The sequence below is a fragment of the Cucurbita maxima genome, unplaced genomic scaffold, assembly GCF_002738345.1.
Source record: "Cucurbita maxima cultivar Rimu unplaced genomic scaffold, Cmax_1.0 Cma_Scf00038, whole genome shotgun sequence".
Taxonomy (NCBI): Eukaryota; Viridiplantae; Streptophyta; class Magnoliopsida; order Cucurbitales; family Cucurbitaceae; genus Cucurbita; species Cucurbita maxima.
In genome coordinates this window covers 1,434,600-1,447,499 of record NW_019272054.1, presented here as the reverse complement: position 1 = coordinate 1,447,499, position 12,900 = coordinate 1,434,600, and the positions used below count along the sequence as shown (strand labels likewise).

The 12,900-nt window shown below is 36.4% G+C and overlaps 1 protein-coding gene and 1 pseudogene across 1 annotated transcript; both read right to left on the bottom strand.

Moving 5' to 3' along the window:
* Positions 1-1,333: 1,333 nt before the first annotated feature.
* LOC111469122 (AT-hook motif nuclear-localized protein 5-like) lies at positions 1,334-7,123 on the bottom strand. Its single transcript, XM_023114365.1, has 5 exons — positions 6,041-7,123; positions 5,531-5,598; positions 5,075-5,206; positions 2,113-2,271; positions 1,334-1,993 (listed from the first exon to the last, which is right to left on the bottom strand). The coding sequence occupies exons 1-5, from the start codon at positions 6,486-6,488 to the stop codon at positions 1,769-1,771; spliced, it is 1,032 nt and encodes a 343-aa protein (XP_022970133.1). The 5' UTR covers positions 6,489-7,123; the 3' UTR covers positions 1,334-1,768.
* A 2,858-nt stretch (positions 7,124-9,981) lies between these two features.
* Positions 9,982-12,524, bottom strand: LOC111468890 (annotated as a pseudogene).
* Positions 12,525-12,900: the final 376 nt, after the last annotated feature.

Genomic DNA, 12,900 nt, shown 5'->3' with positions numbered 1-12,900 from the left:
CATTAAGTTATGTTTCTGTCGCCTCGTTCATTATGATAGATCAATTGCTTCCAGACTTAGACCAGAACTATTTGATGGTCCCGATCAGTTGCTTCCAGACTTAGACCAGAACTATTTGATGGTCCCGATCAGTTGCTTCCAGACTTAGACCAGAATTATTTGATGGTCCCGACCGTGACATGATCACCCACTCAATCTTGCAGTACCAAATTGCTTGTTTTTATGTTTACAATATTAGTATTTTTATTAAATATGTTCATGTGGGTTCCGATTTTTTAGTGTTATTTTATATTAAAAGAGAATTTATTAATTAATAAATTTTTAATATGATTAATTGAAGTTAGTTAACGTTGTCTGATAGGAATATATATTAAATTATGGTCATGAATATATAAAAATAAAAGTATGGTTTATATGACAAATAATTAGTTTAAAATAGTGGATCAAACAATTTCTACAACTATTTATTTTATACCGACAAAAATATCTTTTTTTTCGCTTTATTTTATTTTAGTTCCCTTTCATTTGGAATTGGAATAAGTTCTAAAAAATATTTTTTAAAAATCCAAATTTTGATATATTTGAAATATTTACTAAATTTTAATATATATAGTTTGAGTATGATAAAATGAAATATTGTCTGTTTTCACCCATTTTAATACGGTTCTCTTTTGATCTATTATGTGTCGCTGTCAATTTCACAATTTTAAAGTTTTCACAATCTTGTAAGAAATGTTTTCGTTCTTCTTTCCAACTGATGTGAGATCTCACAATCCATCTTTCTTGCAGGCCAAATGTCTCGTTGGCACATTACCCAGTATCTAGTTCTGATACCATTTGTAATAGCTCGAGACCGCCGCTAGTAGATATTGTCTACTTTAACCTGCTATTAAGAATTTTAAAACGCGTCTACTATGCAAACGTTTCCTCACTCTTATGCGGAGTAGTTTGTTCCCAAACCAATGTAGGATCTCACAATTCATCCTTTTAGAGGCCCACGTTCTTGTTAGTACACCGTCCGGTGCATAACTCTAAAACCATTTGTAACAGCTCGAGTCCAAGGTCACCGCTAATAAATATTGTCTGCTTTAGTCTGTTATGTATCACCGCCAATCTCACGATTTTAAAACGCATCTCTAATTGATGTGAGATCTCACAATGCCTCTCTTGAAATGCTACTCGATGATGCCCGATCTTCAAACTATCCCAACGACAGTGAATTCATAGCAGGTTTTGTGCTCGATACAATCATATGAATGTTCGAATCCTAATTGAATATATTCAAAATATATGAAATTCCCCATAAACATATTGAATGGATAAAAGTACAAAGTTTATGAACAAAGAACTAATTTCTATTCCATTCCAGTTCTGTTTACCATTTTAAAAAAGGAAATTGAAATAAGAGAATACTCTGATATATAACTAAAAATTACATCTTAGAACACAACATAATGTCCTATAACTCCCTAATATTTTCATTAAATCGAAAATTCCTGCTCGAACTACCAAACGTACTTCCTCCGCTACAGCAGCCCCGCAATCTTACCCTCCAAAAACCCGAAACTCTGTCCAATAAAATCAACATCGACTCCACAAACTCGAAATGAAGCCTCTTGCTACATACCATATGTTAGCATCAATATGTTAACTGCTGCAAAAAGAAGTCGACTCGGTAAACGGTACAGTCCTCACAAGGTTCGGTTCGGTTCATTTACAACAACACATATGTACAAAATCAACATGTGTATGTTGCAACATATATTCATCATCCTCGCGTCAAGTCAATTCCAGTATGGGAGTTTCTCACATCAATCGAACGGGAACCGGGCCAACCACCAATCGGAGACGGGTTGTAGGCGTGGGCAGATGGGGCACTCGTAGGCGAAACCATATTATCATGGTGCTCGTTTCTGGAATCGTCGTTGCTTTTCGGACCAGCGACCTGCTTGTTTTTTATCTTTGCACCATAAACAAAACTACATACAACTACCTGCAAGAGAATAAGATATGCTCAACCCTTTTCTATCTTCACTCAAAACAATGGGGAAAAAGTATGAACTCAAATGGAAGGCCATGTTGCCTCGTCATGTTATCGAATGCATGAAGTACCTGAACGGGGCCAGCTGCCATAAGAACGGCAACGCCACCACCGACAACATGACCATCAGGACTAGAGAGGGAAACACTAATACCGCCCGTCCTACTTCGAGGACCGCCATCTTCAGCCACCAAGTAAGAACCAGACAAGCACAATATCTGGAAATGACCCTGCAACATCCGAACATATTTTATAACGAAGAAAAATAACAGTGCTACACAACCTTATTTAACCAGAAAATATTCAGTGTTCTGTGAACAACATTGCTGCTTCATTCAATCATGTCATTATTAGATCTTTACTATGCTTCGAATCCTCACCCTCCTACCTAGAGAAGAGCTATAGGTCATTAGTTTATGATAGCGATAAGAAGTGTGGTTAAAGCTGGCTTTCGGTTTGGAGGAACCTAAGACTGCAATCTTTTTGCATAAATAGGAACCACTCCTAAAAGCCCAATGGATGACTACTGTGAGATCCCACATTGATTCAAGAGAGGTACGTGTACCAACAAAGACGCTGGGCCCCGAAAGGAGGTGGATTGTGAGATCCCTCATCGATCAAAGAGGGGAATGACATCGATTGGAGAAGGGAATAAGTGCAAGCGAGAACGTTGGGCCCTAAAGGGGGGTGGATTGTAAGATCCCACATTGATTGGAGAGGAGAACGAGTGTCACCAAGGACACTGGGTCCTGAAGGGGGGTGGATTGTGAGATCCCAATCAATCAGAGAAGGGAACGACATCGATTGGAGAGGGGAACAAGTGCAAGCGAGGATGTTGGGCCCTAAAGGGGGTTAGATTGTAAGGTTGATTGATTGGAGAGGGGAATGAGTGCTAGCAAGGACATTGGGCCTCGAAGAGGGGTGGATTGTGAGATCCCATCAGAGAGGGGAACAACATCAATTGGAGAGGGGAACAAGTGCAAGTGAGGACGGTGATCCCTGAAGGGGGGTAGATTGTGAGATCCCACATTGATTGAAGAGGGAACGAGTGTCAGCGAGGACACTTGGCCCCAAAGGGGGAGAGATTGTGAGATCCCACATCGGTTGGATAGGAGAATGAAACATTCTTTATAAGAGTGTGGAAACCTCTCCTTAATAGATGCGTTTTAAAAATTTTGAGGGGAAACCCAAAAGGGAAAGCCCACAAAGGACAATATCTACTAGTAGTGGATTTGAGTTGTTACTAACTACAACCTTGTTTTCCAAGATAATTGGATAATATCAAGGAGTATGTAATAGAAATTGAAACCTATATCGCTTCTGTCAACACACAACAAGCAAACTCTAATAAGTCGACTTAACATACGTAGACCGAATGGGAGGTTTCACGCTCCAATCAACTTCACTGTGAGCCTACAAAATAGCTGTTCTTGTTTACACCAAAGGCATAAAACACTCCCACCCTCTAGCATCAAGAAGTAATTTCTCTACAACACTTAGAACTTCCTTGAAAAAATGAGCACTTAGAAAAAATGAAGATGGTCATTCTTTCGAAAGAACGAACACCATTGACTTTTATCCAAAGCTCTTCCTTGTTCGTGCTTTGACTACAATGGTGTGTTACCGTTCGAGGACAAGGCTTACATTCCTTGGAGGAACCCTTTCACCCAAACAAAATGGGAGAGATTCTTGCAGGTGTTCAGGTTGGCCTTGGATCATGTTCAAGATTATTGGTTGTAGAATGGAACATTTGGTTAGAGAGAAATAGAAACGTTTAAACAAACGAAGAGATGTCTTCGGATGCGGTTTGTACGTTGATGAGACCAAAAGACATTGACTCACAAACGCTAATCGTTCACTTTAAGATTGTTTACTATTCAACCCAAGTCATGTTCCAACATGATGGCACTTCTTTTTGTATAAAAAGTCGACTAAACAAGAACAAAAACAAAGTCCACAAAAGGGAGAACCTCTCATTCTCCCGAGAACAGCAGAACTTGTAACAGCCCAAGCCCACCACTTGCAGATTTTGCCCTCTTTGGGCTTGTCCTTTTCGGGCTTCTCCTCAAGGTTTAAAAACACATTTTCAGAGTTATGCAGCAAAACCAGTACTCATCCAAACATCCTTTTTGGGCTTTCCCTTCTAGGCTACCCCATTACATGTCTGTTAGAGAGAGGCTTCCACACCCTTATAAGGAGTGTTTTATTATCCTCTCCAACCGATGTGGGATCTCATAATCCACCCCCTTGGAGACCCAGCATCCCCGCTGGCATACTGCTCAGTGTCTGGCTCTGATACCATTTGTAACAATCAGAGCCCACTACTAGTAGATATTGTTCTCTATGAGCTTTCTCTTTCAGGCTTTCCCTCAAGGTTTTAAAACGCATCTTTCAGAGTTACGCCATGGAACCAGTACTCATCCAGATATTGTCCTATTTGGGCTCTCCTTTCGAGGCTTCCCCATTACGCGTCTATTAGGGAGAGATGTCCATACCCTTATAAGGAGTGCTTCGTCCCCCTCTCCAACCGATGTAGGATCTCACAACAAATATCAAATGAAAGAGAGAAAGAGCTCTAAGACTGATTCAAGACATCAACTTCAAAGAGATCTAGGCAAACGACAAACTACTCGAACAACTTAAAAACAAAATTCAGAAACTATACCGTATGATTCAAGACAGAAATTGCAATTTCTCCACATTGTTTAATAGAATTAACCACATGGGAGTTTTTTTTTCTGATTTATCGTGTAGTTGATGACAATATCTCTGTCGATAACATAGATAATAACATCAAAGTTGAATCAAGTCCATAGTAGATCGAAGATGCATAACAAAACTACTATGCCTTCGTCGGAGATCATTTCCAAAAGGCGAACGTGCACAAAGGTAACGTATTGATGAGATTCCAAGCAAAATATTTTAAACAAAAATTCAAAAATTCACATATTGTTGAACAGAGAGGCAGAGAAATCAAAGTGCAGTGATTCTTCGTAAAGCGAATATGAAAAGTCATTAAAATAATTCTTTAACCTCATATGTGACGCTCACGCCAGTAGATGCAGGCTGACGTAGCGTTACAGAAGAAACGGTACCATTCCCAGACAAGATGCAAACAGCCCTTGGCCTCTGCTGTGCAAACGACAATACTTTTGCTACGATGTCCTGCAAACAAAGATATTGATTCAAATGCTTTTGTTTCCTTCGAACGGGAAGTGGGAAAAAAAAACGAAGCAAATCAAGAATTAATTTGTAGTTTTCGCCGCCTGTAAATATCACAACCTCAAGAAACCAAGGTAACAAAAATAAGGTTTTACTTTTACAAGGAATACAAATTAAATATCTCGAAAGAACGGTTGAAACTACGCCATTATGAATCAGATCGACTAAAGCCACAGCGTTATAAGTACAAATGAACTGTTCCAGAAAACGCTATCACTGAACTCATAATGTTGTTTAGAAATATAAAAGCTCATAGCAATAGCATACTTCACCAGCTCCGACGTGAATAACATGTGGGGCAAAGGCTAGTCCAGCTGAATCGTTCATCCATTCACCTGAGAAAAGCAATAACTGTTAAGAACCACGAATCTCCACAATAGTATGATATTTTCCGAAAAGGCCTCATATCAATGGAGATGTATTCTTTACTTACAAACCTATGATCAACCCCTTAATTAGCCGATGTGAGACTCCTCTTCATCGATCCTCAACAATAACATCCATATATAGAATTTAAATACAAAGTACATATATCACTAAAGGCGTAAACCCGAACGTTAGAGGAGGAAAATAACAAGGCAACATAAGAATGTTAATACATCACTAAATTTTCCATGGTAAACAGCACAAACACATAGCATATAACTAACTTGAAAAGAATAAGCATGATCATGACCTGCTCACAAGAAGACATTTTTAAGATACTAAAAAGACCCTTTACTCGTTGATCAAACCATGAACATTGAAACCAAATAAGAACAAGAAAGAAAAATTTACCAAGTTGAGCTAATTGTTGTTTCCTTCCAGAACCAGGTGGCCGCCCTCGTCTTCGTCTGGGGGTCAACAAACTCATTCCCGGTGAGAGCTTAGAACCAACAGACATGGGAGACAGACCCAATGAGACCTGCCCATCTGGAGCATATTTCCGGGGCCTCCCTCTCTTCCTCTTTACAGGTTCACCAGAGTTCACTCCAGCTGAGGCATTGATACTCATCCCACGAAGATAATTTGAATGAGATGGTTCAACAGTATATGTTGATCCAACGGAATTGCCTCTGAGATTTGAGTGAGACAGAACACCCTGGTTAGCCATCGGTCGGAACACAGGGGAGGCATGGGATCCAGCCGTAGGCACCCCTGACCCAGACCCTCCAAGCCCTCCTCCTCTATGTATGTAATAAGAAGCAGAGCCACCAGACAATGCCATGCCTTCCCTCCCATCCATTCATTTACTTGCAAGAATAGCCTCACTGAACAAAGACTTGGGTGGTCTAAACAACCAACAAAATGGCTTTTTACAAACCCAAATCACTAACCATAACACAAAAGCGCAGAATTCCAAGACCCAACAAGCATTTTCTAATCAAGAGTTGTTTTTTCAAGATACCCTCGTTAGAAATTGAAGAGAAGATGTGAAAAAAATGTCAAACGGAGCCACTCGTAGCCACTCGTAGCCCTCTTCCAAGAACACCAACAAAATGAATGAAAAAAAGAAAAGGGTTTAAAAGGGGTTTAACAAGAGATGGAGAAGAACAAAACCCAGAAGTAAATTTGCACAAAGAGTGAGAAAACACAAAGAAAAAGCTAAAAAATGGAGGTGAAACAAAAATGGGTTTCACCCAAAACAAACAAAGCAGTGATGGGAAATGTGAGTGATAAGAGAAATGCAGAGGAGGGGAAGCAAAAAGAGAGAAAGTTGAAGGAGAGGTGGAATGAAAGGGAGAAGAGAATGGTGGAAAAATCAAACCCTAGATTCAAAATCTAGGGTTTTGAGAAGGGGAAATGCAGGGGGAGGGTGGAAAAGAAGAGGGGAAAAGGGAAAGAAAAGACAAAGAAGAGAGGGGTGGAGGAATGGAAGGAAAATGAATAGAAAAATTTGAGCTTTTTGAAATAAAGTTGAATATTGGGTAATCTGTAAACAGTACAAGTGTGAGTGAACTGTGTAAGCTTTGAACTGAGAGAGAGAGAGAGAGAGAGAGAGAGAGAGAGACAGGCTTAAAGGCATTGTCTTTATCATATATTTCTTTTTCTTTTTCTTTTCTTTTTCTTTTTATTTATTAATTATAATTACAAAATAGTCCGATTGGGGAAGAGAGAGAGAGAGAGAGAAAGTGTTATTAGAGAGAGGAAGTGGGACCCACACAAATTACCAAATCCATTGGTTGGTACTTATCAGAGAGTTAAAATATATATATATATTTTTCTTTTTGGGTTTAGGGTTAAAAAAAATAAGAAATAAATAAAAAAACCCTAAGCCCAGCTTTGTTGCCTTGTATGCCTATTTTTCTTTGTATTGTTATAAATAAATGCTTTTTGATGGTTTAGCTTTATATTGCTTGGTTTTTACTTTGGTTTTGGTTCGGGTTGGTTTCGATTTTTAGGAATAAATTTCAAAATTTGAGAGTAAAAAGTAACTTTTCTCGAACTATATGGACATATAGTTGAAACCTTCCCGAGTATTATTTAACCAAATTTCAAAATTCAAAGTAAAAGATGAAACTTTTCAAATTATATGGTTATTGTCCTAATTTAATTTAAAAAAGTGATTTTGTTTAGTAATATATTTATGAATAAACTTTTACTAAAATAAAATTTATTAACTTTCTCTATAAATTTTTAAAAAATATTTTATCGTACTTTGCATAAAAATTATGATTATTTAATTCATTTCAATAAAATTTAATTTAAAAATATTATTGTGAATTCGAATATAATTAAAATCAAATTTTAAAAATACTTATTTTATAAATTTAAACGATTAATATTAGATGGACTACAAGATTGACCAAAAATAAATAATTTAGCCTTATATATTATCAGTCTCTATTAATATATTTTATTTAATAAACTTTGTATTTATTATTTTATAAAGTTTATAATTTATAATATATTATATAGTTGACCTTATCATTCTTTGTTTACAAATATATACAAAGTATTTTTTGTTGTGTAGTTTTGCATTCTCTAAAAAAAATATTTTGCAAAATTTCCATATTTGAATCATATAAATCAAATTTGTTTTAAAATTTTAATTTACTAAATATATATTCACTTAATAATTTTTAAAATAAGGAACAGCATACCAACCATATATATTTTTTCAATAATAGAATTTATTTTTATGTAATTTTCTTGATAAGTACAAAACAATATAATTATTCAAATAAATTTTATTTTAATATATAAATTAAAAACTTTCCATTTAATATCTTCCAATTTTACAATAGATTTAAAAACTTTCAATTTCATAAAACCAATATGATCAACATTCTTATAAATGAATAGATACATCGTGCCCAAAAAAAATAAAGTATGAATAATAGAACTCTAAACCTAATTAATTTAAAAATTTTAACATAAAACAAAAAAAAAATAATTAAAATCTATCCAACAAAATATTAATGTTTATAAAAAAAATCTATTAGATATTAAATAAAAAATTAAAGGTTAAAAAACTAAATTAAGTTTAGAAATTTATTAAACCCAAATCGTGAAGATTTATAATAATTTGACAAAATAGATTTTTAAAGAAAGTCTTATAAGCTTATTAAATGGGACCAACCTAACTAATTAACTAGAAATACTCAAATTGAGCTCTATAGTTTACCTAAAGTAATAGAATTCAGAACATTTGCAATTCAAATTAACATAGTCAAATTAATTAATGATCTTAAGACCTTAATCCAAGATCTAATAAAAACTCGGGACGAGTAGAAATTACCGTTCAGTTTGTAAAACATAGCCGTGTCTCGACGCCTGAAAAGCATATTTATCTTTGAAATATCGTGAACGTAATTCATAAACACAACTCATTCAACATATTCCACAGCCAAGCATATTAACCAAAAAAAGATAATCAGCATATTAAAGAACATATGGACAATAGAAGTCATTTGAAAAATATATAAGCATGATCTGTAAAATAGACAGAGTATATGGTATAATGGTTGTCATTAGTAAAATTTAGAAATGAACAAACATGGAAACAAGCACTTGATGGAATTCCCATAAGGAAAATTCTAAAAAGAGGAATCCTGTTAGCTTAATTACTCGATTATGAGCAGATCAGATAATTCACTCATTTAAGATAAAATTGAAGATAATATCGAAGTAGATCCATCTCTTCCCTTTCTGGACTGAGAAATTCAAAATAAACTGTTCCGTCCTAAACTAAGAGGGGAGAATCAAATGTATGCATATATTGATCAAAATACTAACCAAACCGTCTTTTAGAACTTGCAAATACGACTACTCGACTCAAATACACTTTCGGTTCGGTCCATGGAGTTTGAACTTAGTTTTGATGTTGTCCATGAAATTCGAAGCTAATACTTTTAGTTCTTGAGATTTGAATTTAGTTTTTGTTTGGTTCTTCAGGCTACAAAAATGATATGTTTGGTCTCTAAAACTTATAATTAGTACTTTTCTTGGAGTTTGGAGTTCTTTTTTGTAACCGTCCAAGCTCACCGCTAGCAGATATTGTTGTCTATGAGCATTCCTTTCGGGCTTCCCCTTAAGGTTTTAAAATGAGTCTCCTAAAGAGAGGTTTCCACACCCTTATAAAAATTGTTTCGTTTCCTCCTCCAATCGACATGGGATCTTACAATTTCTAAATGAAGTAGAGTTGGCATTAGAAACTAAGTTCAAAACCCAAAGACGAAAAATGTATTTTACCCTTTCACCATGTTAGTCGGTTTTAATATACGAACTGAATTACATTTCTAAATTCAAAGGTTAATTTTTTATATTATTCTAAAATTTCTAAGAGTGCAGAAGTTTTTGTTGACATTTCAGCAAGATTTCGAAATTTCAATTTCAAAGAAAGCAACTTCATTGACAAATCAGTACCTTATCCTGTACAGTTCATCTTATTCGCTTTGCATCGTTTCCAATTCCTGTCTTCTGTTAAGATAATCCAAGCAACCCTGGGATATACGACTTCACTGTCAATGCACTGAAGCTTTAATTGATATTTTAAGATACATTTCTCACATTGTGAAAACTGGATTTGCATTTTACCAGCCAACCTTATCAAGATGATAGAAAGGCTTAAACCAAAGAAAAAGAGAAAATTGTAGATTACCTGAAGTATTCCAACAGCAGCAAACTTGTCAATTATTTTCCTTGACAAAATAGGGGGCAGTTTCAATGGCTTTATCAGTAGTTCCACATTCTGTGCATAGAAATAAGAAATCACTAATATAAATGTAATAGCCCACAGCTAGCTAATTTTGTTTCTTTTGGGCTTTCCCTTTTGGACTTCATCTTAAGATTTTTAAAATGCATCTATAAGGGAGAGGTTTCCACACCCTAATAAAGAATGTCTCGTTTTCTTCTCAACCGATGTGGGATCTCATAATTCACCCCCTTCGGAGCCCCAGTGTCCTCGCTGGCACTCGTTCCCTTCTCCAATCGATATGGAATCTCATACTAAAATTCAATCGAATGAAATATAGAGTAGTAGCCCATTCACAAGTCAATGTCGCGAAAATTAGAAGATTTTAACAGCTTGTCGACATAGACAATTCAAACATAATCACACTCGTTTGACTGAGTTAGTGCATTGACAAAGACATTGAAAGGCATGTTACATAAGTCATAAGACTAACAGGAATGGCTTGCCAAACTAGATGAACTAACCTTTGATGTAAATCACTAATCCCAAGATGTTTACTTTACGCCTTCAAGGTCATCAATAAAGATTTTCACTTACAACGTCAAGAGCAGATGGGAACCAATAATGATGATTCTGCAGAGATATGGAACACACATTCGGGTTGCGACGTTGTCCATCAAAAGGGTATCCAACAATGAACCCCGCCAGAGAGAGTTCAGGGATCTGTATACACAAACCAGAAGCAGCAGTAAATATACACAGGACGGGGATGACTGTGAATGTTGAAAGAAAGAACAGCATTGACAATTCACTATCATACGTTAAGATTAATGACAAATACACTGCACAGCAACACATCACAGGAAAAGAGGGAAAGAAAAGGTAAATTTAGAGCTGTGTAACTAACTACATTCTAATCATAGTGTCATCATAAGAAATCTCATTTGCACCTAAAATGGCACTCCCAGAAAATCAAGTAAATTAAAGTTCATCCTGCAAAATTTGGTGGCACCGCCCTTCAATCACCGTTTTCCATTTAGCATGTAAGATCCCACATCAGTTGGAGAGGAGACCGAAACATTCTTTATAAGGACGTGAAAAACTCTCCTAAGCATCTGCGTTTTAAAACCTTGAGGGGAAGTCTAAAGAAGACAATATCTGCTAGTAGTGGGTTTGGGTTGTTACAAAGAATATCAAAGCTAAACATCGGGCAACGTGCCAACGAGGAGGTTGAACCCCGAAGATAGTGGACACCAGGCGGTGTGCCAGCAAAGACGTTGGGCCTTGAAGGAGGTGGGTTAGAGGGTCCCATCAATTGGAGAGGGTACAAGTGCCAGCGAGGACGCTGCACCCCATAATAGAGTAGATTGTGAGATCCCACGTTCGTTGAAGAGGAATCGAAGTATTCTTTTAAGTAACTAAGCAACCTCTCCTAAGAGACAAAAAGCCCAAAGAGTTACAAGATTTGGCTGCTAGAGCATCTAATTACCATTCTACAAATCTTCACGGGAAGGAAGAAGATTAAAAAAACAGAGTAAAAAATCTCACCAATATCTGAAAATCCCGAGCCATCAAATGCATCTTTGTTTATTCCTCAGCAGAACACTGCAGCAAAGGAACACCAACTAGTAATGGTCACGTTCTGTTAACTTCAACTTCAATCCCATTACTACCAATCTCTCAGACACAATCCCATGAACAGACAAAGAAAATACCTAATAGGTGAAGCGATTTAATTATCCGTATCCGAGTCCGAGACGGCCAAGCCAACATACTTATCACCAATATCTAAACCGAGAAAACGGCCGCGTTCAAGGACATTTCTCTTCAACAGATCACGAAACAAGTTCAACGGCTTCACATACTTCATCTTGTATTAGTATCTAATTCAGTGAAACATGTTGATTCGTACAAACCATTTTGAACTCCCCACCACTGATACCTAAGCTAAAGAATCTGTGCTGCAACCAACATAGCACATTCAAATTCATTCTCATTCGAATATAATCCAAAGCTCAACAGAATTCATAGATAACAACAATTACCTGCAAATATGAAAATTCAAAGCACGACGAATGATGCCCGAATCCGAAGCCCGGAACGATTCATTTTTCCGAAGAAATCCCAATTGGATGTTGGTCAGGGTTGGTCCCTTCGGAAAGCCTTGAAATTCATTAGGCCCATTATGAAGCCCTACCATCTCACTTGGGCCCAAATCATGGGCGTCATCCCTATTTTTCTAATAATAATAATTCAATACGAATTATTTTTTTTCAACACAAACAAATAATGTAACAATCCACCCTACAGTTTTTTCTCGTTACATACTACCGTCATTTGATTCATGGTTTTAAAATGCATCTGTTAAGAAGAATGTTTCGTTCCCCTCTTCAACTGATGTGGAATCCGCCCCTTGGAGCCAGTGTATATCATTTGTAACAATTTAAGCTTACCGCTAGCAAACGTTAGTGGATACAATGTATATCATTTGTAACAATCCTCTTCAACCGATGTGGAATCC

Bases quoted from the DNA above. Each gene is read 5' to 3' on its own strand.
- LOC111469122 (XM_023114365.1), bottom strand. From the start codon at position 6,488: ATGGATGGGAGGGAAGGCATGGCATTGTCTGGTGGCTCTGCTTCTTAT. The intron at 5,599-6,040 runs GTAAATTTTTCT...TGCTTTTCTCAG, and splicing joins ACAACAATTAGCTCAACTTG to GTGAATGGATGAACGATTCA. The intron at 1,994-2,112 runs GTACTTCATGCA...ATTCTCTTGCAG, and splicing joins TGGCAGCTGGCCCCGTTCAG to GTAGTTGTATGTAGTTTTGT.